Here is a 25,609-nt window from a genome sequence, read left to right as displayed (position 1 = left end):
TTGGAGGATACGAGGTCTTTCCCTCTTTACCTCTGGAGATACTCCAAGTGGGGGCCAAGACCCTTCGCCCGGAGGCCCTCACCGATCATTGACAAACCTCTTCTTGCAGATAAGACATGGTGATGACACTGACCTCCGTTACGATAAGACGAACGACGACGTCAGTGCCAAGGAGTCATCCATTCCCGGATTAGAGGGTTTTCTCAGGGTCCGCTTAATAGGCACTAGAGTAAACAAACGCTGGTTAGCAATCACAGTGCTGACCAAACGATGTCGAGGGTGATAAGCCCGACAAGGATGACCCCATCGGAGAACGACTCCAACGCTGGGGTTGCCTGGTTAGCAACCATAGCTTAGTCTGCAAAGTCGAGTGGCTGGACAACACCGCGCAAAATGTGTAAAATCGTATCATCATTAACCAAACCATCACCACCCGCAGACGACCCGTTGAGACGTCAAACCGGTGATGAAGTCCGAAAGCTGGAGGTATCCTAAGGTGGACCAAGCCGGCCCACCGATGCTGTAGAAATCATTGCCATGTTTTGATCCAGTCTCCCTGGAATGTGCCACCCTCGCTCTGCTATGCAACCGAATTCCACGTCCAAACTGAAATGCTCATCTGGCACGTCCCGCGTCTTTCCTTCGATGCCTCATAAATAGCAGTCTGCCTGCCCGTCATCCTCTCAGCCGTTTAGATATTATCGAGGACCAGATATCGACCTTCAAGCTGCAAAAGTCGGCAGCAAGCTTTTAACCCCAGCCGAGGGTCTCGAGTGTGCCTCTGGCATCGGACGCAGACATGCCGCTGACGCCCAGCGAGCGCACCTGGGTGCCCTTGCGCAGCCTCTGCACGCCGACGGCAACCTTCCAGGCCTCCTCTTCGTCCAGGACAAACATGTAACGCTTGCCTTCTTGATCTCGGATAGTTGCGCGCAGGACATGGAGGCTCTTGTGTCTCCACTCCCCAGTCTGCCCGGTCGAAGATGGGATGTTAGTATCTTTGAACTTCGTGTCGCACAAGCCAAGACGGCAGCAATTCTTGCAAGCACGCAACATTTCGGTCAGGTAGGCATCAGCTTCGTCTCCCGTGAGCATTTTGGTGGCGCCTCTATCCGCCGTCCGCGCTCGCTGATTCGCCATTTTTTGAAACAAGCCAGAGGGATGGTTTGCAGAATTCGACGGGGTAGAAGCAGCAGCAGCGGAATTCAAGCAGTGCGGGGGGCACCATACCTCGACCAGCTTTAACGTCCAGGCCTTGACGTCCCACTCGCGCTGCGGGACGCCGCGGACATCGTCGTCGATGAAGAGGCCTTCGGTCGTTATCCGCAGGATAAGTCCATCTGTCACTGTGCCAAACCCCGATACGAGCTGGCTGGCTGGGGTCTTGGCAAACTGATTCATGAACAGATAGACCGCCCTGATAACGATCTTGTCGGGGTCTTTCGTCGTGTACGGAGCGCGCATGCTAGGCGGTGGTGTCGTTCGCGTAGTCGTGGCCGACGGGGCCCATGATGACTCGGAGCCGATGGAAGATGCCGGCTTGTGCTTCGGCTTATCGTATGGCCGGTACGAGTATTGCTCTTCGTCGACGGTTCGCTCTGTTCGTGCTGACGGCCTCGGGGGCTGTCTCGCCGTGTTCGAGGATGCTGTCGAAGGCGCTGGTCTCGAGTTCGAGGATGTCGCAGAAGGCGCGGGTCTTGGTGGCACAGAGCTGGCAGATGGAGGGGGTCTTGGGGGAGCAGAAGAAGACGCAGACGGGGGAGGTCTTGGGGGAGCAGACGACGCGGCGGACGGGGGAGGTCTCGACGGCTGCGACGAAGCCACGGAAGGGGAGGTGGGGGGAGCGGGAGGTCGGCCGTTGGGCCACATACTTGTCTTCTCACCGACCGACGAGAAGGCGTAAGAGCCACTCTTGCGAGTGTTTCTCGCGGCCTCCTCTGCTGCTTCTTTGGCCTTGCGCTCTGCTTCGGCCTTTCGTTCGGCCTCTGCCCTTCTCTCCCTCTCTGCCTTTCGTTCAGCCTCTGCCTTGCGTTCCGCCTCTTCCCTTGCGATGCGCTCCGCCTCCTCCTTGGCCTGGCGGGCAGCTTCCTCCTCCGCCTTCTTCTTCTCTGCTTCTTCACGATCCTTCTTGGCCTTCTCGGCAGCTTCACGCTCCCTCTTGGCTTTCCGAAAGGCTTCGAGCTGTGCCTCGACGCGGGCCTTGCGGGCAGCAGCTTCAGCCGCCTCTTTCTTGCGCGCCTCCTCACGCTCCTTGTCTGCACGCTCCTTGTTGACCTGGGCTTCGCGTTCCTTGGCCGCCTTCTCGGCACGCTCCTTGGCCTCCTTGGCCTCCTGCTCCGCCTTTTCCTTTTCGCGTTGGAGCTTTTCCCTCTCCTGTCGCTCAATCTCCAGCTTCTGCTTGAGTTCCTCCTTTTCGCGAATGTCTTGCTCGATCCTCTCCCGTCTCTCACGCTCCTCTCTGTCTCGCCGGGCACGTTCACGGGCTTCTCTTTCCCGGAACTCTCTCAGCTTGCGGGCTGTCTCGGCCTTGCGCCTCTCCTCCTCTTCCTTGGCCTTGCGTTCTTCCTCGCGCTTTCTCGTCTCCTCTCTAGCCTTCTCCCATTGGGATTTCTGTGGCGGTTTCTGTGGTGAAGTCTTGGGTTCAGGCTTCGGCTCAGGCTTGGGCTCCGGCTTGGGTTCCGGTTTGGGCTCTGGTTTGGGCTCCGGTTTAGGTTCGGGTTTTGGTTCAGGCCTTGCCTTTGGAGGAGGATCCGGCTTGCGAGGCTCTGGTTCGGGTTCAGGCTCGGGCTCAGGCTCGGGCTCTGGCTGACGGGGTGGCGGAGGAGGAGGCCCTTGTGGTCGTTCTTGCCAGGAAGACCTAGGCCCCCCATTTCCCGACCCGTAGCTGGAACCGCTCGAATGACCGGTATTTTGGCTGCCGTGAGGGGGAGTGCCATGAGGTGGAGGGGGAGGAGGAGCACCGGTTCCGGGGAAGCCGTTGGCGAAGTTGCCGCTGCCCGCGTAAGAACCATATCCTCCCGGGCCTGCACGCCAACCGCCGTTGGGGCCGTTGCCGTTTGAGGCGGACGGCTGGGCTTGCGATTTGCCCCATGCCCATGCTCCTACACCGACGGCGATGACGAGGAGCGACATTCCCATGTTGCCCATGCCCTGGTAGGTTCCCCACCATGTGCGAAAGGCGGGGGCCATGCTCTGGAACATGACGACCATGACCAGGGCGCAGGCAAAGCCGGCTGCGAAGCTGGGGCCATTGGGCGCAAGGGACGGGAGGTAGATGAAGCCGCCGCCCTTATCGCGCTGGGGAATGACGAATATGTCGTAATTGCCAGGCCCCAAGCCAGCGCCAGGCGGGGGAGAGCCGGCGGTGGTCTTGGGATTCTCGCCGTGAGGCGGTGGCGGAGGAGGTCCGCTCATGTCGTGGAGACCTCAGCACTTGCGGTTGAGGTCGGTTGGCTGGAGTAGCTGGTCGGATCGAGCTTTACAGCTCGAATGAGACTCAGTCTCGGGGTGAAATGAAGAGCTCTAGTGGTATCTTTGTAGGGCCATTGGCAATCGTTAATTCGTGAAGCGTCTGCATAAAGGTCATGAGCATTTTGTCCAGCAGTAGAGGAGCGGTTGGCATGTGGTGATGGAGGGACCAGAAAAAAAAAGTCGGGAGGAACAGGAAGGTCATGCATGACTTGGGAGGATTCGGACTCACAAGCAGCAAGAAAGCAAAAACAAACGCCAAAAACCCAGAATAGAGGACGGGCAAAGACGGATGTCAAAGCGACGGAGCGGGTATCGAGGATTTTGTCGATTGACAGTGTGGTTGCAGCTGCTGGGCTGTCGCTCCGGCCTCGCGCTTTTTTTTTTTTTTCCTTCGTTTGGCGGTGGTGCTTAGCTGGCTGGATTGCGTCCGATCGCGGGGCAATGAGACAGAATTGTTGTTGTCGTAATCGACCTGCCGGTTAGTAGGGCAGGTCGAGGGACGGATCGGGATGGTATCACGAGAACCGCTCTTGGTGGAGGTCGACTTTGGGCGAGGTGTTGAGGGAAGATGTGACGAGAAGAGGCAAGCGGGAAGGGGGAGGAATTCTTTTGTGTTTACTTTGGGAATTTCTCATGGCAATTGGACAGGTCTGGCCTCACTGAGGAGAGGAGGGGAACCGCAGTTCTTGGGGGGTGTGACTGGGCGCTAGCGACCGGCTGCACAGTCTCAGTGGCTGTTCTCCCACCGTCAGCCCACTGAACGCTGTTGCTCCAGTGGGCAGGGACCCACCTGGAGCTCACTGACCTCCCCGTCAACCGCATCAGCCGGCTAAGCGAAGGATGGTGACATTTGATAGACATCTGCGCTTTCTTAGGTTACCAAATGGCAGGTGCTGTCACCAGCTGGGCCTTCTTACAGTCTGAGGTTAGCCTCATAGTTTGCTTCTGCTTCTGATGTTGTGTTCGTTGCGTCTGCATGCATCGCCTGGGGGCCGTTATCATCCGGCAGCATTCAACAGCAACAAGACGCAAGACCGTTGAAGAGTCGCACGGCAGAAGACAGCCATCATGCATTGGGTCCCAGCCACGGCGTCTGCTCTCGCTCAGAGGATGTTCCCTGCGCTGGCAAGACCCTGAAAAAAGCCAAACAGGCGGATGACCGAGCTCCAACCTCCGCCCCCGACTCATGCCACTGCCCACGATGCCTTCAGTTCGCAGCGTGTTACTCCCCTCATCCCGGCAACTGTTCATCCCACCTTCCGCGATCGAGTGGTTTGGCCGTCATCGCGATGGCCACTGGTTCCTGACTGCTTACAACTGCAGATGCCTACAGCTGCTGCCACACAAATACGAACATACACACCGCCCATCGTCCAACTGGAAGAGGCCACAAAGCATATCGAAATCCTCGACCACTCACCACCAACAGATCGCCAAAACAAACTCCCCCCGTTGCCATGTCCACCGCCCATCTTCAAGCAAACACCGCAGCCAAAGAACCCCTCTCCCCGCTCTCGCTTTCGAGCAGACTTCTGCAGACTTCTGGCCGGCGGCCCAATCCCAAGAAATTGCTCAATCTCCTGCCTATGAGAGGCCCTTGGCACACTCGCCTGTGGTCCTGAAGCGGTGCCTCGCTGGGGTTGAGATCCACCCCCGGCAGCGAATCGCGGAGTCTGAGGCTATCCTCCCCGGGAGGCGTCGGCGCCAGCATTGTTCAGCAATGCCTCATGAGGAAAAGGCCATATGCCAGCTGGCGAGGAACGCTTCGCTCGCGGCCTCCGCCAGTGCCCCGTTGCGAAGGGTGAGGCCCTCTTCCTTCCGTCCCTACCAGATGTCTGGGACGTCCCTTCGAGACGAACCTCGAATCCTGCGGGTGATCGGTTAAGATTGCGATTGCGAATGTAACAGCGACGGTCACAATGGGGGCCACAATCGCTACCGTTGGACTTGTCGGGCGCCAACTGTGACATTATCTCTACTCTTCTTTCACACTTCTCGACCGCCAACCGTTGCGGTGCGCAAGCCGGACGGTGGAGCTTTGTCCCTCTCTCTTCCCACCCAAACGGTCTCGTTGCCCGGCAACCGCGGGAAGTCCCTTGCACCATGAGCACGAGTGACGTATCAGATGTCACCATGTGGGCGCTGCTCACGCCCACGCTTGAACGTTTCTGGAACGACTGGAGCCTGCCGGCCGGCAACGCTTTCGACGTTCCGGGTCGAGGGCAAAACCGGTGTTTTGCGGTGACGACGGCGGAGAAGACGTCAGTAATTCCGGGGTGGTTAACAAACTGCCAGGGCCTCGGACACGATCATCACTGCCAACATCCAAGGCATCGTTACGATCAAACGTAGCGTCGAGGCTAGGGAGGCGCTTCAACCTTCTTCTTCTCCCCATGAGAAATGAATTTTGAAAGAAAAGAGAGCGATGTGACAAGCGCTACATGCATGCAACCCCATGGGCAGGGGTCAACCCAATAAGCACCGTCTGCATGTGCATGAGGAACGGTCCGCGGCCACACTCCGTCGCGTCCAGTGTCAACAACTCCCGTCATGCGGCTCTCCTTGCATCCCGCAGTCTTGGGGTGACTTGACACATTAGCTCCGGGTCGATGCCGAGCATCAGCTTGGTGGTGACCGTGGCAGGTGGAAGGATGCTTCAGTCTTGGGCATCTTACAACCTTGTGTGACCAAATGCGACCGCAGTATTGTGGACGAGGGTCATGATTTAATCTCTAGACCATGGCAACCTCGAACCTTGCTTAGGACGAGATCTCATGATGTTTACCAGCAAATCAGTGGCAAACACAACCTCGTTGCAGTCGATGCAGGCGCGAAACCAGACAAGATCAAGAGCAGATATTGATTAAACATCGTCGAAGCATTCACTTACGGTTGAAACCCAATTCATTCCGTCGAGATCGGTTACGTGGCATGCGAACAAGCCATCTGTTACAGTTATAGGCTGGTAGGAAGTAATAATCTATAAACCCAGCGAACGAACCCACCTGGTTGGATTTACTTCAAGCACAATTCAAACTTTGGGAGTGAGGGATGTTGTCTGAAAGGCTCTGCTTGGCTGTGTGGTCTCGTCGCCTCACATGCCTCTCATCAACGTTTGGCTGTTGCTCGTCTGTCGTCCGTCTGCCATCCACCACTATCGTCATGGAGCTATTCGCAACCGATAACTGTGTATTAATGCTGATGTTGTATACCACGGGCTCAACCGAAGATCCATCACACGACGCCTCTTCTGTGTGCTACGCAACATGCTTATGGCAACACTCAAACCACTCAGCGCTATCAAGGCCAAGTATTGGTGATCGCAAATAAAAAGCCGGACTCTTCAAAGATATTTATACCTCGATCGCACTTCTCAGCCTTGAGATAGTATGTACTTGCCAGCAGGACCACCTCACCACAAGCACACAAGACCATACGTAAACGCCAAAGCAGCCTTGGTATTCATTCCTGTCACACTGTCCAATCTCATTCCATCCGTCGTGATTATATACGCGCATCCAAACGCATCTCAGATTTCCCATCTCTCGTTAACCCATCCAGAACGGGCTCGCCGTAGCACAATCTGAGTTCCTCTTTCCCAGCCCGCTTCCGTCATGCCTTTGCGTCAGAAGAAAGAAACAAAACAAAACAGGAATTGGTGAAGGCGATCATGGGCGACAACCTAAAACCTGTCGCTAATTGTGTTGCAAGTTAAAATGCCGTAGTAAGAACAAAATTTCCCTCGTGTCATGCGTTCCTTGCAACGAGAAGAAGAGAGCCCAACTCCATACACCACGCAAAAGCATCCCAAACCGCGGCCCCGACCCAAAGCAGCCAGACGACGACCTCCATCGCCGCGACGACGACCCGCGCGACGACCCCGACGGCGCCCCGCAGTCAGAACTTGCCGATGCGCCGGTTCGCGACCTTGATCTTGCCGCCGACGCGGTCGGCGTCCTCGTTGACCCGGTCGAGCATCTTGGTCTGCGCCTCCACCTCGTCGTTGATCTGCAGCCCCATCTCCTTCTGCCGCCGCACGATCGCCGCGAGCGTGTTCACCTGCTCGTCCTGCTCGCTCATCATCTGCCGCTGTAGCAGCACGACCCCGTCGTTGTCCAGCTCCCGCGTGCGCTCCGTCTCGGGCAGCGGCGCGCCGAGAACCCGCCCGCCGGTCCGCGCCCCGCTGCTGCTGCCGGCAGCCCCTCCCAGCAGCGCCGCCTTGTCCCCCGACGAGGCCCACCCTTCCCTGGCGGCCCGGCCGTTCTGCGACATGCTGTTGCTCAGCCGCTCCAGGCCCTCCCTGTCGACCCGGGCCGAGGACAGCAGGTCGCGCCGCCTGCGCAGCTCGCCGTCGCCGAGGGCGCCCTTCTCCTGCATCGTGCGCAGCCCCGCGGTGAGGTTCCCGATCAGCGTGCCCGCCTTGACAAGCGCCCTCTTCGCCGCAGCGCCGGCCTCCGCCGCCGCGGTGCTATTGTTGTTTTCCGCCGCGGCATCTCTGCGCGACAGGCTCAGCCGCGCCTCGTGGAGGTTGCTCTTCATCTCGCGGTGCAGGTCGAGCCAGGTCGTCGGGTCCGCGGCGCCGGCGCGGCCGCTCGTGATCAGGCCGTGGGCGCTCGCGGCGGAGTTGCTCGTGCTGCCGCCGCCGCCGGTGCTGGGGAGGTTGAGGAAGGAGCGCCAGGCGGAGGTGTCTCGCCAGCGGCGATCGGGGGACTCGGCGATGGCGCGGAGGTAGGCCTCGAGGCCCTGGCGGCGCTGCTCCGTCAGGTCCGGGGAGGAGACGGTGGACTTGAACCAGGACTTGCCGGGCAGCGGCTTCGGGGGCGGGGCCCCGACCTGTTCGGCGAGGGACTGGTGGAGGGTGGCGAAGTCGGAGTATCGCTTCTGAACGACGAAGGAGCGCAGGGGCAGGCGGAGGGTGATGTTGTAGAGGGTGTAGGGCTTCGCTTCGCCGGTCGAGAGGATGGTCGAGGGGATGGAGATCTCGGCCGGGGGAGCCATTGTGACGGCGGTTGTTATGAACGGATGGGAAGGTTTTTTTCTTTGGTTCTTTCGACGATTGGAGATGATGGGACGTTGATCGGGTTTGGACGAGCTTGGGCTCGGATGAGCTGGGCTGGGCTGGCTTGCGGTGATGGTTCGCTCGCTCGCTTCGTCGGGTGGGAGTGTAAGTGGCTTAGTCGGTTGGCGTGGGTGATTGCTGCTTGCTGGCAGTCGCAATGGCGTCGTCGAAGGGATGATGTGGATAATTCGCAAATGAAACACAATCGTAAACGTTGTCGAGCGCGTCGTCGTGCTGGTAAAAATCAATGTTGTTGAAGGACGGATTTGGTTCGTTGCTTGCGTCAGGTCCCGGGGAGATGCAATCAAGGTTCACGTTCCAGTTCAGTCCGGTGAGCAGCAGCGCAACGAACGTATGCAATGCTCCAGCGAGGTGTGCTGCAGCCGGGCGCGAGACGCAGGTGGTCGGTTCCTTAAAAAACGACGGCGGCCCACTGTTGAGCAGCAGGTCCCTGGGTTCCTGGGCGTGCCTAGGTCTGAAAGACAGCAGCCTGAGGGGGAGGCTGGTGGTCGTGTGCGCTGTTTGACGCCTGTGGCGCCTGCATGGAACCACTAAACTGGAGCCTGCCGCAGGAATGACCGCATATCTGGGACACCTCATCAGGAAGGGCCTGGGCTTGGGCTCATGACGAGGGCCAAAGAGAGACACCGAAGCCCGAGTGATTGTCACTGCCTGAAGATCCCGACTGAGATGGATACGACGCTGTGTCTTCTCACCGCGGGCACACCGTCTTCTCTGCCATGACAGCTGCCATTGTCCGCATTTCCACACTAGATCGACTGAACTGAGTGACAGCGCGAGAAGAAGCCTTCCAGAATATTCATCCGAAATGCAGTAGTCATGTTCATGCATAAGCTTCACCTCTCCGACGACTAGTAGATTGAAACTTGGGAGGATCACTCTCAGCCCAGACAGACTACTGTGCCGAACCAAAATACCCCATACGAATCGTCTGAGCCGTCTCGGACGCGTGGTCCGGGACCAGACGTGCCTCGCTCTCACTCACACCACACCCACATAAATGACTCGGTGTTCCCAGACCAAAAAGTTTTGATTCTATCATGACTGCTCATGCTGGGACAAGAGCGCCGCAAGCTCTGACCAGCCGGCCGACCCTATTCCAGGCTGCCAACGCCGTCCGAGTGCTGCTCAGCCTCATCGCCAGTATACGATTATTACGTGCCTCAGGGTATTTGTACTACAGCCAAACCCATGTGCTTTTGCTTAAACCCCAATCTGCATGCCCATCCAATACTCTTGGGTATGCCCGCGCCCTCCTCACACCTTGGTCCATGGCACCACCCGCCTAAAAGGTCTCCTGATCGTCGGCAGCCTCGCCCTCGGCGGGGATCTCGAAGCCCTCCTCCGTCGAGTACAGAATCGTTTGGATCTGCTTGACGAGACCGTCCTCCTGCTTCTCCAGCTCGGGGTCCTCCTCGACGGCCTGCTGCACAAGAAGCTCAATGTCGCGGAGCTTGCTGAAGTAGAAGTCACGCTCACGCTCCAGGCCGACGACAGTCTCCTTGAGGGTGGCATTCTCCTGCTGCAGGGCGGCGCTGCCGGGGCCCGCCGCCTTGGCCACGCGCGGACCGCCCGAGGGGGTCGTGCCTCCTCGTCTGGCAGCACCGGCGGCAGGAGCGGCGCGGGGGGCGGCACCGCCACCGCCGGACACGGGAGCGCCCTTTCGGCGGGCGACGGCATCGTAGTCGTGGTCGGGGAAGTTCAGGTCCCAGAATCTCTTGGTCCATTGAAGGAACTCGAGGTTGTCCTGCATCTTGCACTTGACGAGGGCTTCGACGGGGATGGGCTTGTCGATCTGATGTCTGGCAAAGGTGTCTGCAGAGAGCAATTGTCAGCGTCGGGTTCGCTGGGCACCAAATGCAAGGTAGGTTCGAGGGCTGGACTCACTTTGCAACACCTTGAAGTTCTGTATGTATGCATACTCGCTGTTGACGTTGAACTTGACCCTGGACATGGGGATGTCCATGAAGATGCTGTCAAACACCTGGCATAGCGCCGCGCTGCAGTCAAACCAGCGTTAGCAACACCATCACGAAAATCACCAGGTCCCACAAATCGCTGTATGGCGGGGGAGGGGTATCGGGCTGCACTTACCCCGTACCGCATTGCTCGACCTTTGTGATGTTGAGGGACAGCAGCTGGTTCAACCACTGGATGAGTTCCTGTCTGGATAGTCTTTTCTGTTAGCTGGGAGAGCTCGATGTCGAGGCGGCGACGCGCCGAGTCCGTCGTGTGGTGGTGGTGGGCGCCGCGGGATGGAAGGCCGTGGAAAGTTACGAACCTGGATTCGCCCATCTTGACCGTATGTGTCTGATCTCTGGGATTTTTCGTGTGTTTGGATGAAGAATGCGCGCGCAAAAAACCGGGAATCGAAAGGACGCTCGAGAAGCAGAGACGCGATGAGGCGTAGAGAAAGGAGACGTGGGTGGTTAGAGCACCGAAGTTGGGCTTAGGACAAGACAGGCAAGTGTCGAAGTGGCAGAAATTAAATCTCGTTGCTTTGTCGCCGGCGGCGTGAAGGCTGCCAAAATTGTTGGCAATAAGTGGTCGCCCAATCAACCGTGGTGGGGGCAATTACTCGGGAGTTGCCCCTACCTTCCACGTCCCCCCTAAACACTGGCAATGACTGGCTGGCGGCCTGGCCCTTCTCTGCTGATGACAAACACCGTCACGTGTCCGTACTCCGATCACGTAACGCACTGACCAGCGCGGCGGATGGGACCGAGTCGTCTGACCGCCTAGGTAGTCAAGGTGGGGCCTGTTGGCGGCAGAAAAGTTCAAGCTCCACCGTCCGTTCAGAAAAAATTCTGGCGCTGAAGATCGAGCTGGGGGATTGGGAAAGCGTGTTAGAGCAGACGATACCCCGCGGGACTACTCCTTCGCTTTTCAACAATTCTCAACCGCCCAACATGGCTCCCTCTCAGAAACGCAAACCAATTGACGACGACTTTGTCCACACAATCTCCGACAATGACGAGGACATTGTCGAGGAAGAAGAGGCTGTTGCGCCGCCCCCGAAGAAGAAGGTGAAGACCGCCAAGAAGTCAAAGAAGTCTAAGAAGGGCGAGGAAGAGGAGGAGGAAGAGCGCGAAGGCATCTGGGGCAAGAATGAAGACGACGACGGTGCCATGGACTCCGACTTCGAGTTTGCCCAAGACGGCGCTGTCGAATTCGGCGACGACGAGTTCGAGGGCTGGGGCTTCGACGGCGCAAAGAAGTCCATGAAGAACCAGGACCCGGTTGGCGTCGATTTGGACGAGATCATCCGTAGGAGGCGCGCGAAGAAGACCGGCAACGAGGAGCCCGAGGCCGCTGTACTGGAGGAGGCTGGTGACGACGACGAGGAGGCAGAGAACGACATGGATATCGACCTCGACGACGATGAAGACGGAGTGCTCGCCGACGACGCCTTCGGCATGGGTGTTGACCCTGAGAACGAGGGGTCGGCCGACGAGGAGATTCCCGACGCAGAAGACGCAGAAGACGAGGACGCCGCTGCATCAGACAACGACTCCGTTGCGACACCCGTAGACCACCCCGACGACGCTCGCGATGATTCGGACGACGAAGAGGAGGATGCAGAGGAACAAGCCAAGCGCGATGCCTTCTTCGCGCCAGAGGAGCCCGCACAGCCCGGCAAGAAGGATATCGCTTCATCATTCCAGGGCATGTCTCTGTCGCGTCCCCTTCTCAGAGGTCTTGCCGCCGTTGGCTTCTCCAAGCCCACTCCCATTCAGGCCAAGACCGTGCCTATCGCTTTGATGGGCAAGGACGTCGTCGGTGGTGCAGTCACTGGTTCCGGAAAGACGGCCGCCTTCGTGGTTCCTATTCTCGAGCGTCTCCTCTACAGGCCCAAGAAGGTGCCCACCAGCCGTGTCGTCATCCTCACCCCTACCCGTGAGTTGGCTATCCAGTGCCACGCCGTTGCTACCAAGCTGGCAGCCTACACGGACATCAAGTTCACCCTGGCTGTTGGTGGTCTCAGTCTGAAGCAGCAAGAGGTCGAGCTCAGATTACGGCCGGATGTCATTATTGCCACTCCCGGTCGTTTCATCGATCACATGAGAAACTCTGCCAGCTTCAACGTCGACACTGTAGAGATTCTGGTGCTTGATGAGGCCGATCGTATGCTCGAAGACGGTTTCGCCGACGAACTGAACGAGATTCTCACCACACTCCCCAAGTCAAGACAGACCATGTTGTTCTCTGCTACCATGACATCGTCTGTCGACCGCCTGGTCCGCGTTGGCATGAACAAGCCCGCCAGGGTCATGGTGGATTCCCAGAAGAAGACAGTCGGCACCCTGGTGCAAGAGTTCATCCGCCTGCGTCCCGGCCGCGAGGAGAAGCGTATGGGCTACTTGATCCACATCTGCAAGACGATGCACACCGAGAGGGTCATCATCTTCTTCCGCCAAAAGAAGGAGGCTCACAGGGCAAGAATCATCTTTGGTATGCTGGGCATGTCTTGCGCCGAGCTCCACGGTAGCATGAACCAGGCTCAGGTGAGCACCTCTCTTATAACCCGATGAGAATGTCACTAACAACCTTGCAGAGAATTGCCAGTGTAGAGAACTTCCGTGACGGCAAGGTGAACTACCTCTTGGCTACCGATCTTGCGTCTCGTGGTCTCGACATCAAGGGCGTTGACACCGTCATCAACTACGAGGCGCCCCAGAAGCTGGAGATTTACGTGCACAGAGTCGGTCGTACTGCGCGTGCCGGCAGAAGTGGTGTCGCCGTCACCCTGGCTGCCGAGCCGGACCGCAAGGTCGTCAAGGCCGCGGTCAAGGCGGGCAAGTCCCAGGGAGCCAAGATCATGAGCCGTGTCATCGAGCCTGCGGAAGCAGACAAGTGGCAAGCCCAGGTTGACGAGATGGAAGACGAGATTGAGGAGATCATTGTCGAGGAGAAGCAGGAGAAGCAGTTCGCACAGGCCGAGATGCAGGTCAGAAAGGGAGAGAACATCCTCGAGCACGAGGCCGAGATCAAGTCCAGGCCGAAGAGGACATGGTTCGAGACGGAGCAGGACAAGAAGAAGGCCAAGGACGCGGGCCGGGCTGAGCTCAACGGCGAGGGCGGCCCGGGCAAAAAGAAGGTGAAGATGAGCAACAAGGCCAGAAAGCAGCTCGACGCCAAGGCCACGAGGAGTGAGGGCCACGTATGGAAGAAGGGCAAGGCGGAGCGTGCTGGACAAGGCGCCGTGCTGAACCTCAAGAAGAAGAAGGTCCCCAAGAACGGCAGAATGAGGGCGAAGATGGCCCGTGGAAAGAGGTAGGCGTCGGTGGGCATAACGGAGGGAAAAGTTTAGACCAAAATACCATGTTGAAATACCATCTAATTCTTTCTTGGCACGGAGTTTCGTCCATCATGGATCATGGGGAAATGCGCCAGCAAAAGGACCGAAATGCGACAGTTCAGTTACATCGAGCGAGTTGACAGGCCCTCACGTGTCCAGCGCCGGAGCGTCAGTTGATGGACTCTGGTCTGGCCCAGGCACGTTACATTTGCAGCGTCCTTTTTTCAGTGGGCCTCGGCCAGAACCAGCGCTGAGGACGATCGCAGCACAGGGCACCTCACGCAGCGCATTGGAAGCTTCAGCGGGAGCTCGGCAAGCTCAAAGGATGACGTAACATCTCGTTTCGCTTGGACGTGGACCTCATTCAGCGGGCAATAAGCTGAGGTGCTCGCTGAGGAGGCGCCGCTGTCTTACGCCGCCTGCATAATATTCCATGCATTTCTGGCACTTGGTCGCATCTGGAAATCGAGACACCCCGACCCGGCACCGGCAGCTTCTGAGACCAGAGACAACCTAAAGCTTCGCCCGCCCGTCGTCACGAGCTCCTAGCTCATCCCTCCCTACCCGCGTGCTCCCGCTACTCTGCCTCAACCCCTCGACCGCCGATTCCGCCTCCCAAACCCGTCGCCCAGATCATGTGCTTCCATCATTCTCTGCCGCTTCTTCATCAGCTGTAGAGCGTGGGGGTCAGAAGACGCTGTCGCCTGCGCAGCCTCGTGCACCTCCGGTCTGCCTCGTTGAGCCTCGGACGAGTAATCGACGTCGCTGAACCCACGACCTGCCGCCTCCGGAGAACAGACGGCGCGGGGGGACCCTTCCTGCATCACGAACAAAACCAGGGCCGTTCCGCACACCATCGCGCCCGTCTTGGAATCTTGTCCAAGGCACCTACAACGATCAAGCTGGCTCCCTTCAGGCCCTTCAGGCGATTTGGACCCCCGCATCCGCATCCTCATAATCGACTCAGCCTACTACGATACCTCTTCCCGCGAACCGTCCGAGATCGATATCGCGAGCGCGTGCTAAACTTCCGGCTCGACACCCTTCCGCAGCTCAAGCATCGCTTCCAGTCCCGCATTTACCGGTTGATTCTTGAGCGCCAGCGCAAGCGGAACGAGCAGTCGCGGCTCGTCGACGTAGTCAGGCGGCAAAGTCGCCGGCTGCTCTTGGGCCCACCCCCAGCGAGGCCGGCGAGGCATGCGAGAGCAGGACGCCCAGGCAAAAAGATGCCCACTTGGTCAGACTACACAGGCAACGGAGGAGGAGGAGCTGCGGCCAACTCCAGCCGCAATGGGGACGGGAACGGCTACGGATATGGCGCGGCGCCAGAGGGCGAGCCGGCACAAGGCGAGCGAGGTTTCCGTCGGAAATGGCTGGCTGCAAAGGCAGGCAGCATGTACCGCGCCGGTGCAGTTGCGATGAACGAAATAAGAGAAGGATATGCGCAGACGCGGGTAAGGTCGCTTGAAGCAGACGACGGCATGCCGAGGACGACGATACCCGGATCATTCCCGGATGTTGCCATTACGGTGCAAGGCGACGACCAGATGGTCATCTTTCCGTCATATGCGAAGCGACACACTAAGCAAGATTGGGGCGACGACAACGAGTATATCTCCAACGAACCACACGGGGCCATTAGAGATTCGGAGTACTGGAGGCAAGAGTGGGAGCGCAACGAAGACGAAAGGGCAATCGTGGATATCGACGTCAGAGGATGGGTTTATTCGCCGCACAAAGGGCCCATGACTAGACGCAATCGGATTCTGATTGGGCTCGCGCGCCAGTTGAGCGGCATCCCCGCACCCAGGCAGGATGCCCCTCCCTCGGACTCGCTGGGGGCGCTTCACCAATCCCATGAAGAGAGGAGGGAGCAGGAGAAGATTGCGAAAGAGGCGGCAGAGATTGAGAAGAGGGGCCAGGAGGAGAGGCGCGTGGCAAATCGCGGCGGCTTCAGTGAAGCGGCCCGAGAGGAGGACGACGACGATGCCGGTAGCATATATCCTGCGAGGTCAAGATCCCGTAGTGGCACCCGGACGCCCATGACAGCCCCGGGATCGCCCAAGATGCCAGCTAGGCAGTACACGAACGGCAACGAGCTGTCGGAGGCTGAATTATCCGTCGCAAACGCGAACCTCATGGCTAGGATAGCGCCATTCATGACGACACCCCTGATCCAGCTTCCCATCACCATATTCTTCTACAACGATGAGAAGTCGGCTTCGCGGACGGTGCAGACCAATGATGCCGGCCACTTTGTCATACGAGCCGCCTTGGATTTCGTTCCGACACATGTCCGAGTCCTAGCCAACCAAAGCCTGTCGGCAGTTCAAGAAGTCAAGATCATTGAACCAAGGGGCGTTAGTCTGATTAGCGATATCGACGACACCATCAAGAGGTCCAATATCTCTGGCGGCGCGAAGGAGATCTTCCGCAATACGTTCATCCGCGAGCTGAAGGACTTGACGGTCGAGGGCGTCAAGGAGTGGTACAACGAGCTGCACGCGATGGGCGTCAGCATACACTACTGCTCAAACAGCCCATGGCAGTTATTCCCAGTTTTGGCAAGCTACTTTATGATTGCCGGCTTGCCTCCCGGATCTCTCCACCTCAAACAGTACAGCGGTATGCTCCAGGGCATCTTCGAGCCGGTGGCCGAAAGGAAGAAGAGTACACTTACGCGGTTGATGAAGGACTTCCCCGAGCGGAAGTTCCTGTTGGTGGGTGACAGCGGCGAGGCTGATCTGGAAGTCTACACTGAGCTGGTCGAAACTCATCCAGGACGAATTATTGCAGTATTCATCCGTGATGTTACGACACCTGAGCAGAGCGGCTACTTTGATTCATCGTTCGAAGGCCCTGCTCGCCAGAAGGCCCCAACAATCAGACTTCAGGACAAGAGCGACGAGCCGGCAAACAGGCCTGGTCTGCCACCACGCGGCGAGATCAAGACAGTTGGACCCGTCATGGGCGATCTGATTGACTTCTCTGACGAGCCGGAACAGGCGAACCTGGACGACGCGGCTGCGCTTGCTCAACTCAAGGCAAGGCCAAAACCTACCTCGAGTGCGAGCACGTCGGATCTTCCTATTCGCAAACCTCCACCGCCTCGTCCAGTCAAGCCAGCAGCCCTTCGCAGTGCTCCTTCAGACACGAAGGTGCCTACGCTGGGGTCTAATGGCGGTTCTGCTCCACCTCCGCCTGCACCGCGGTCGAGAAAGCCGTCTGCTGACCGATCCGCCCCTCATCCGCTGTCGCAAATACACAACGCATCGCAACAGACGGTTGGTAGCACCAGCAGCTTACCCAAAACAGCAAAGATACCAGCGTCGACTACCCCAGAGGAGATGAGCAAAGCATTCAAAGTCCCACCACCGCCGCCACCTCCGCGCCGCAGGGACACCCCGTCCGGGGCCCGAAGCCTCAGCCCGCGGACGCTCAATCGGCAGAGACTGTCAAATAACGATGACATCGACTTTGAAGCCCTCCCACCGTCGGCCGGTCCTCAGCCGCCCGCGTTCGCAAAGACTAAGTCGAATAGCCTCAAGTCGGGAGCCACCTCTCCAACGTTGGGGTCTCCGACGATGGGACCCACGTACCCCAACAGGAAGCACGAGTTATGGATGCGTCGTCTGCAGCGCGCACAGGAAGTATTGGAGCAGCACGGAGTTGCCTTGTACACATGGCGGAGGGGCGATGATGTTGTTGCTGAAGCAGTGGGCATGGTAGAGGAAGAACTTAAAAGAGTAGGAAATGGGAAAGGGAATGGAGAGAAGGATGCCCGGGCGGACGGGAAGAGGTTTGAGAGGCAGTTGAAGGCGGAACAGCAACACAGGCAGCAGAGGCCGCCGCAACAGCAGTGGAGGTGATTGATGTCTCGCCACAGCATCCTAGAGGCCCTGGGGTGTTGTGTTAATACAAGCGTCTGGAAAAACGGAATAATTTGGCGCTGATTTCAAGCAGATATTTTTCAATCAAGTCTGAAATCGTTAATCCGGTGTTGCTCCGAGGTGCTCGGGTCATGCCACAAGTCGCTCCGTCTGGTTGTTTCACGCAGAGATGGCAGAAGGCTGCTCGTGTCATTCACCTTTCCGAGAACTCGGCTTGGTCAACGCTGGACTCCTGGGTATGGTACAAGGGACTCTCCCAGTCGTGAGGAACGATATTCGGTATCTCGACCGAACTACAGCATGCATAAGAGCCAAAAGCCCACAAAGAGGGCCGTTTGAAGCATATGAAAGCCCGTGTCAGGGCCATACCAGAAGTAGATGAACGGTTGCTTGCATGTGCGGCTCTACACAGGGCAGACCCCCGCCGCATGACCGACATCAGATGGCACAGGTTAGCGCCAACATCGATGGCCCATGTTTGACAGAGGAACAGCAGCACACTGGATTGGTGGTCTTTTGCCAACAGGTCACTCTATCCCAGGCTAGATGGATCTGTCAGAAAAAGCTTAGTTGACGACAAAGTTTCGGACGATCTTTGGGAACGCACGTACCTCATTCAACGTGAAGCGCACCGTCGCCCTGGGATAGATATTACACTGGGGACTTTTGATATATCTCTGTGAAGGAGCATGTTTGATGGAGAATGGGGGCAGGATGCTGGAGAGCTCGGGCCCCGGGTTGGCTTGGAGGTCTCTTTTTCGAAGCCAAGATGCGATTGAGTTTTGTCTTATGAGGATGGCGGTATAGGGGTTCGCGAGGGCAGTTGTGAATGGGAGTTTTGGTATATAAACAGAATAGAGTTCTCTCGAGCTTTGGGAATTAGAATCTTAAAATCATCATCAGCTTCTAAGAGCTCAAAAGATTTTAACAACTATTCGTCTCAATACTTTCAATACGGCTGGTTCGTCTCCAAACTGACAGCTGGTCTATTGTCTCATCCCGCCTTTGCTTCTCCACGTTGTCCACATAGCTTGCACGGCCAAGCCTTTCTTCATTTCATCTCAACCTTGCAGCCAAGACGCTAGACGCATCTCCCACTCCATCTACGACCCCTCCACAATGTCTCTCCGAAACATCCTCCTCTTGGCCCTCGCCGCTACTGCCCTTGCGTCCCCGGCTTCCAAGAGCGGCAGCCCCAAGGGAAGCAAGAAGGCGAAGCACACGGCGTCCAAGACCGCGCCCCATGTGCCCATCTCAACGGGCCACTCTGGGACTGGATCTGGGTCGGGGGCCGCGAACAACGGGACGACCTCGGGCGGTGGAGGCCTGAAGACTACGTTTCCCACCCCCAAGGGCTCGCAGAACATCGCCGCTGTCAAGACTATTGCGGCAGGCCAGTCGTTCGACGGCGGGATGCAGCTCTGGGACCGGAGCCCGAGCACGTGCAAGGGGCAGACAGAGGGCGGGAACAAGGATGCTGTGTTCATTCTCGAGGAGGGGGCTACGATTAGCAATGTTGTGATTGGGCCTAATAACGGCGAGGGCATCCATTGCCTTGGTAGCTGCACCATCAACAACGTGTAAGTCATATCACATCACCCAGAGCCCTAGCCTGGCCTGCAATATGTCCCCAAACTAACACCAACCAGCTGGTTCCAAGACGTCTGCGAAGATGCAATCACATTCAAGCAGACCTCGGGCACCTCCTTCGTCAACGGCGGCGGCGCGCAGAACGCCGAGGACAAGGTGCTGCAGCACAACGGCGGGGGCACGGTCGCGGTCAAGGACTTCTACTGCAAGGGCTGCAGCAAGATGTACCGCAGCTGCGGCAACTGCAAGTCGCAGACGGCGCGGCACGCGACGTTCGAGAACGTGCGGCTCGACGGCGGGAAAGTGCTGGCCGCGGTCAACGGCAACTTGGGCGACGGGGTGGACATCAAGAACTCGTGCGTGCTGGGCGGCGCGGAGGTGTGCGAGATGTTCGAGGGGAATAGTAGTGGCGCGGAGCCGAAGTTGACGGGCAAGGGGCCTGATGGGAAGGTTTGCGTTGCGGAGGGTGTGAAGACTAGCGGGTGCTAGGTTGGGGAACTGGGGATAGGGGGAAGTGGAAGGTGAGGTGTGGACGGGGGGTTGAATTGTACATGCTGTGCGTGGTTTGAGATTGTATATAGGAGATATCTTGTAGATATGATATGAACATGGCCAGAGGCCCGCTTCAACATTATTCAAACCTGTAGTGCTCAATAATCATTATCGAAGATCACGAACTGAATCGGTTTGCTTCTGAGATGTGACCTATTCAAGATAACATTAAGTTCAACCCAATTCCTGTCAAGCTACAGACGCACCGCTCCAGACTCGCCGAAATGCAATCAAGCCACAACAAGTCCGTCGTCGGAAGTTGACCGGGCTATCCCCTCCGCCCCATCCCCGGTCTCCGATCCGGCACCCCGGCCCCGTCACGATCCCCGCCCGCGATACCCACCCAGGGCTCGCGCAAATTCTCACACACGCGAATTCGCGACGTCATATTCTGCTTGTCCCCGATCGGCCTCCACAGCACAGTAGCTTCGGCTCAGTTAGTCTATTAGTCTAGTTGGTTAGGACGTCGGATTCTGATGATGAAAACCATCGGTTCCCTTCCGTAAGCCCAGGTTCGAATCCTGGATGGACCTTGCCCCTCTCACGAGGACCGCTCCGAGATGCTTCTCGCTGCCCTCTTTCCTTCGGTCTATTAGTCTAGTTGGTTAGGACGTCGGATTCTGATTTCTCTATGAGTTGGAATGTTCCGTAAGCCCAGGTTCGAATCCTGGATGGACCTCATTTTTCATCCCTGTGAGTGGGATCACCTTGCCTTTTTGTCCTGAGACTTTCTGAGGATCTTGGCTGAGAAAAGAAGCGTGTCTGATTTATATATCCCACGAAACCTAAACTTGTTCAGATCGGGAGCCTATGTTGTTTGCCGGTGGGCATATGTCAAGAGCGCATTACGCATCGCATCTTTCCTCGGCTCAAACGGCGATTCTAGCCAAGGACAAATCCACACAAGTGGCGTTACCAAAGAACCGGCCATACCGTGTTGTACCCACGGCCGTGGAACACGGGGGATGGAAGGATCGAACCGAGGGCCCATGAGGTAAAAAACATGCTTCCAGAGATCCCATCCCCTGCCAAAAGGCGAAGATCCCTTCAAACAGCGGGCTCAGCCGGTTCTTGCAGGGTGCTTAAACCGGGGGGCCAGGGTTTGGGCGCGGTTCGCCGAGCGCCAAGTTGTGGGGGCATGGACGGGGTTCATCTCGTATCGCAAGATGATCACCACAACCTAAATTGTCACTCTAAGAATAGGGATGGCGTGGATTTCTATCAAGAGCACTTGATGCTGAATAAAAACATGGAAGAGACACATTCGAGGTTGCAGCTGGTGGAAGTCAGCAGCATCGTTGCTCCCTCTTCGTCAACACCACCCTCCTCGCTCGCCTTTGGGCAGCTTTCGATCGTTGAACATGTACACGCCCTCGTTCATGGGTCTCTTGACCTCTTGTCTTTCAATATGCTCCGTCACGTTCGCATTTCCGACTGAGCGCCGGATCGCCAACGACAGCTCCGCCGGTGTCCAGACATACTTCAACCTTAATGGCGCGGCCCATGGCGAGAGATCGAAGTCTTTAACCGCAGACGGCTACCGGATGATCTCCCTGAGCGCATACGGCACCGCACCGAACGCAAACTACGCCGCCGTCTGGGTCAAACGAGATGGAAACCCTTTTGAAGTGATTTACGACGCAGACGAATCAACCTACAACTCGTGGTTCGACTCGTGGAAGGCCAAGGGCTACGTCTCAACGCACGTCTCCGCCACAGGACCGGCCGGTAGCGCCGTCTTCGCGGGCGTCATGGAGAAGGCCAACGTCACCAACTGGGCACAGCTGTGCGGCATGAAGAGCCCCTACGCGTACGACAACGCCACGGACGGCATCCCGATGTTGGTGAAAGACTTCCGGATGTACGGCACCCCCGGAGACCGCAGGTACTGCATCCTCGGCCACGAGAATGTCGGCAACCAGCTCTCCACGATCTTCTACACCACGAACTACTCCATTAACTACGCGGATATCTACTCCTCCGAGCTTGCCAAACGCTTCTGGCGCCCCTCCCGTCTCTTCTTGTCCGACGATCAGGTGATCACGCCCCAGTTCGTCGATACTTCGGTCGGCAAGTGGGTAGCTTTGGATGGCCTCACCGGCGCTGAGCTGGCCGCCGAGATCGAGTCGCAGAAGGCGGAGGGCTTGTACCCAATCGACCTCCACGGCGGCGTCTCGGGAGCAGACGTCCGCTTCTCAGTCATCTTTGCCGAGCAGGACATCCCCGAGACCCGAAAGTGGTCCGCCACCGGATCTTTCACCGGGTTCAAGGACAACGACGCCGCGGCGGCGGCCTTTGACTCGACCATGCAGACCTGGATGACGAAGAACGGCGTCCGCCAAGCCCAGATTGCGATTGCGCTGAACGGCACCGCCATCGCCGAGCGCAGCTACACCTGGGCGGAGAGCAACCGCGCCGTCGTGCAGCCAGATGACATTTTCCTGCTTGCCAGCGTCAGCAAAATCTTCGTCCACGCGGCCGTCTACAACCTCATCGAAGCCGGGAAGCTGAACTACTCCACCCCTGTCTATCCCCTACTCGGATACAAGCCGGTTGACGAGCGGGCGAACGAGATCACCATCGACCACCTCCTCAGGCACACCTCCGGCTATAACCGTGACAAGTCCGGCGACCCGGGCTTCATGTTCCGCGACATCGCCTTTGCGCTCTTCAACGGCACCCGCGCCGCGACGCTGCGCGATGTGATTGAGTACCAGCTCACGCGCACGCTCGACTTCGCGCCGGGGACGGACTATTCCTACTCCAACTACGGCACCATGCTGGCGAGCTACGTCGTGAGCAACGTTACCGGCGTCCCTTATCTCGACTTCCTCAAGCAGAACATTCTCGGCGACCTCGACGTCAGGCTCTACGAAACGGACGGGGCGAAGCACGTTGACGACCGCATCGTCCAGGAGAGCAAGTACACGGGCTACGACCCGGTGGATCCTGACGCATACCGACTTGTCCCGGGACCGTACGGAGGCGACGGCGCCATCAAGGAGGAGTGCATGGGAGGGTTCTCTTTGGCGGCCAGCGCAAGTACAGTTGCGAGGTTTATTGGATCCCATGCTGTGGCGGGAACTGGTGGCCGAGCGGTCTATTCTGAGCGCGATGGTACTGTTGTGGGTGCGAGGTCGTTTGCGTCAAGTCGACCTGATGTCGATTGGGCTTTGACGTTGAATACGAGGGAGTACATCTCCGAGGCCGAGTTTGATGATTTGAGATACTGGAAGATACCCTTTACATTTGAGGATGTGCAGCTAGCGTAGATATCAGGTAGCAACAGTGTCAAATTGGAAGCTGAATGAACAAAGGCATTGATCGGAGTGGATGTGACTTGGTATGTCCCTGTCTGATCTATACGCTGCTACTCATGATGAGCTTTGCGAGCCGGGTAGTGACCCCTATAACTTCAATCGTAACGTAACCAATACTTCGACATTGATGATAGTAGTGAATGAAACGATAGGGATAACGATAGTGACAATAGACGACGGCGATAGAAGACGACAACATATGCGATTAGAGGCGACGACTGAGAAAACCTTAATTACTTTAATGTACCGAAAATGCAGGATGTAGGTACAGATTAAAAGCGTATATGATTGACACTGCCCGGCTAGCAGAGTTTCCTCATGATATCTTACTAGAGACAGACGTGTAAGTTACCAATGATTTCAGTGCATCCTCATATTCCCTTTCGACCATTTCCGCATGGTGTGGTGAACGAGGTGCGATGGAGCAGGGAAACGGCAGGGGGCTGGAGTTGAACCCGTCAGAATAGGCGAAGCTAGAACGCTGTTAGTCATGAAAAGCAAGTCGATAGATCTCACTCACATGTCAACATCAACGTCGCGCCCCTTTTCGTCTTTTCCTGGCCTCACATCGAAGCCCCAGAGGATACGCGCAATGTTGATTGCCACTGAGGCAGAGCCGAGATGCATGCCTGGACAGATACGGCGACCCCAGCCAAAGGCGCTGTGGCCGAAAGACCCCGGATACTCACGATCCTCGAGAAATCTCTCCGGGATGAACTCGTGTGGCTGCGGGAAGGCCGACTCATTTAGGTGGACTAAAAGGTATTAGTGCGGATAAAAGTGAGCGTCTCTGAACTGTGCTTACGACTCCAGAGAGGGGCGATGATTGTGCTGCCCTTCGGGATGAACATGCCCTTGTACATATAGTCGGCAGTGCTGGCGTGTGGTGTACCGCCGAGGACCGCGACCGGTCTCCATCTCAGCGTCTCCGATGCTATGGCCCGGATGTATTGGAGGTTCTCTAGATCTTCGAACGCGGGAAGGCGGTTCGTGCCGACAACCCTGTCAAGCTCCTCTTGGGCTTGAGGGATAAAGCGTGGCCCGAACTTGACGCATGCGAGGAGAAAGCTGGCCAGAGAGCCAGCGGACTAATATTGTAAGAGCCAATTCGATGGATGAGGTAATGTAGATAACTCACAGTTTCGACGCCGGCTCCAAAAGGTGAGCCGGCCGTGTATGCAATCTCCAGATCCGACATGCCAAGGCTTGCTTGCTCTTCTAAAAGATGTCTGGCGAAGCATTCGGGCGCAACACCTCTGGCCACCTTTTCCCGAACCTCATCCATGAGGTCGGTGTAGAGCTTAATGTCCTTTTGTCTTTGCTTCAAGACCTCGGCTTTCCACGGGGCAAGGAAGGTGGGTAAATACTTGAGTGCTGGATAGCGCTCGACTGCGAACTTGCCGGGGATGCTGTAGATATCTGTTAGAGGGAGGCCAACTATCGTTGATGAACATCACTCACTTGACGGAAGTCAAACGTCCCATGGACTCGGCGTTCCGCTGCACCACAATATCCGTCGTCACATCCTCAACCCTCCTGCCATAGGTGACGGTCACAATCACGGAAGCAGCATATCTCTCCAGGTGTCTCCTGAAGTTGATTGGGTCCACAAGTAACTCATGCATGAGAACCTTCGATTCAAGACTCTGGATCGGCCGGTACGTCTCGCTCTGCCGCTGCATGAAGCCACTGTGAAGCAACTTTCTCCAGCGCCTCCAATAGGATGAGTACGGCGCCATCAACCCTCTCATACCTCCGGACAAAAGCTCGCCTCCCATGATGAAGCGCGGGCGGGAGGAAAAGATTGCGCCCTTTTTCTCGAGGAGGTCCCATGCTGCCTGAGCGGAACCCAAGATAATAGTTGGTGTCGGGCCAAGTTGTAGGTAGACAATATCGCCATATTGCTTACTTAGTTCTTGGAACCAGAGCCATGGCTTGCGGATGCCGGTCTTGATAACCTTTGGTCCGGGCGGGAGTTGAGAGCGGTGCGAATATAGCTTCCATTGTTGTTGAAGCTGCGAGGGCGGTTATTGAGTGGTAATCAGGGGGCTATGATTGGCTGCTGAGACCTACCCTGGGAAATATGAGAGCGATGTATGTGAGAGAAGCCAGAGCCGTTGCCCATGCCAAGACGTGTGTGATCATTTTGGTCGTCGGTCGGTCATCCAGGAGTATTGATGAGCGAACGAGAAGATTCACAAAGTCTTGCCAGCAAATTTATCCCGACTCAAACCGTCGAGATGTTTCTCTTTGGGCGATGCCGGCAGCGTTGCACTGAAATACCGAGGGCCCGAGGTTGCTGAGCCTTTGTTGCGTCTTCGGCTCGTCGCCTAATCTGCCAGCACGAACTGCCGACCTTGGCGAGACGTTGCAGTAAGCCACCCCCACTGATATCGCGCTTCCAAAG

General features: G+C 57.3%; 8 protein-coding genes and 2 non-coding genes across 10 annotated transcripts; 6 read left to right on the top strand and 4 right to left on the bottom strand.

Moving 5' to 3' along the window:
• Positions 1–750: 750 nt before the first annotated feature.
• On the bottom strand, positions 751–3,414 carry COL26b_010508 (uncharacterized protein; the record flags this gene model as incomplete). The annotated part of the gene is made up of 1 exon (XM_053183204.1): positions 751–3,414. The coding sequence occupies one exon, from the start codon at positions 3,412–3,414 to the stop codon at positions 751–753; it is 2,664 nt and encodes an 887-aa protein (XP_053032851.1).
• Positions 3,415–7,368: 3,954 nt separating this feature from the next.
• On the bottom strand, positions 7,369–8,469 carry COL26b_010507 (uncharacterized protein; the record flags this gene model as incomplete). Its single annotated transcript, XM_053183203.1, has 1 exon — positions 7,369–8,469. The coding sequence occupies one exon, from the start codon at positions 8,467–8,469 to the stop codon at positions 7,369–7,371; it is 1,101 nt and encodes a 366-aa protein (XP_053032850.1).
• A 1,367-nt stretch (positions 8,470–9,836) lies between these two features.
• Positions 9,837–10,846, bottom strand: COL26b_010506 (uncharacterized protein; the record flags this gene model as incomplete). The annotated part of the gene is made up of 4 exons (XM_053183202.1): positions 9,837–10,366; positions 10,439–10,551; positions 10,646–10,717; positions 10,833–10,846. 4 exons carry the CDS (start codon positions 10,844–10,846, stop codon positions 9,837–9,839), a joined length of 729 nt encoding a protein of 242 aa, XP_053032849.1.
• Positions 10,847–11,460: 614 nt separating this feature from the next.
• On the top strand, positions 11,461–13,829 carry DRS1 (nucleolar DEAD-box protein required for synthesis of 60S ribosomal subunit; the record flags this gene model as incomplete). The annotated part of the gene is made up of 2 exons (XM_053183201.1): positions 11,461–13,056; positions 13,107–13,829. 2 exons carry the CDS (start codon positions 11,461–11,463, stop codon positions 13,827–13,829), a joined length of 2,319 nt encoding a protein of 772 aa, XP_053032848.1.
• A 1,247-nt stretch (positions 13,830–15,076) lies between these two features.
• On the top strand, positions 15,077–17,719 carry COL26b_010504 (uncharacterized protein; the record flags this gene model as incomplete). Its single annotated transcript, XM_053183200.1, has 1 exon — positions 15,077–17,719. The coding sequence occupies one exon, from the start codon at positions 15,077–15,079 to the stop codon at positions 17,717–17,719; it is 2,643 nt and encodes an 880-aa protein (XP_053032847.1).
• Positions 17,720–18,859: 1,140 nt separating this feature from the next.
• Positions 18,860–19,819, top strand: COL26b_010503 (uncharacterized protein; the record flags this gene model as incomplete). Its single annotated transcript, XM_053183199.1, has 2 exons — positions 18,860–19,320; positions 19,390–19,819. The coding sequence occupies 2 exons, from the start codon at positions 18,860–18,862 to the stop codon at positions 19,817–19,819; spliced, it is 891 nt and encodes a 296-aa protein (XP_053032846.1).
• Positions 19,820–20,321: 502 nt separating this feature from the next.
• COL26b_010502 lies at positions 20,322–20,415 on the top strand. The gene has a single exon. It is a non-coding gene; the product is annotated as a tRNA-Gln (tRNA).
• Positions 20,416–20,468: 53 nt separating this feature from the next.
• COL26b_010501 lies at positions 20,469–20,561 on the top strand. Its single transcript has one exon. It is a non-coding gene; the product is annotated as a tRNA-Gln (tRNA).
• Positions 20,562–21,243: 682 nt separating this feature from the next.
• On the top strand, positions 21,244–23,154 carry COL26b_010500 (uncharacterized protein; the record flags this gene model as incomplete). Its single annotated transcript, XM_053183198.1, has 1 exon — positions 21,244–23,154. One exon carries the CDS (start codon positions 21,244–21,246, stop codon positions 23,152–23,154), a length of 1,911 nt encoding a protein of 636 aa, XP_053032845.1.
• Positions 23,155–23,718: 564 nt separating this feature from the next.
• On the bottom strand, positions 23,719–25,347 carry COL26b_010499 (uncharacterized protein; the record flags this gene model as incomplete). Its single annotated transcript, XM_053183197.1, has 5 exons — positions 23,719–23,957; positions 24,008–24,290; positions 24,341–24,611; positions 24,664–25,217; positions 25,276–25,347. The coding sequence occupies 5 exons, from the start codon at positions 25,345–25,347 to the stop codon at positions 23,719–23,721; spliced, it is 1,419 nt and encodes a 472-aa protein (XP_053032844.1).
• Between the last annotated feature and the right edge of the window lie 262 nt (positions 25,348–25,609).

The sequence above is a fragment of the Colletotrichum chrysophilum genome, assembly GCF_026319265.1.
Source record: "Colletotrichum chrysophilum strain AFK26 chromosome Unknown scaffold_113, whole genome shotgun sequence".
NCBI classification, from domain to species: domain Eukaryota; kingdom Fungi; phylum Ascomycota; class Sordariomycetes; order Glomerellales; family Glomerellaceae; genus Colletotrichum; species Colletotrichum chrysophilum.
The sequence above is the reverse complement of the archived record's forward strand: the minus strand, read 5'-3'. Positions and strand labels throughout refer to the sequence as shown.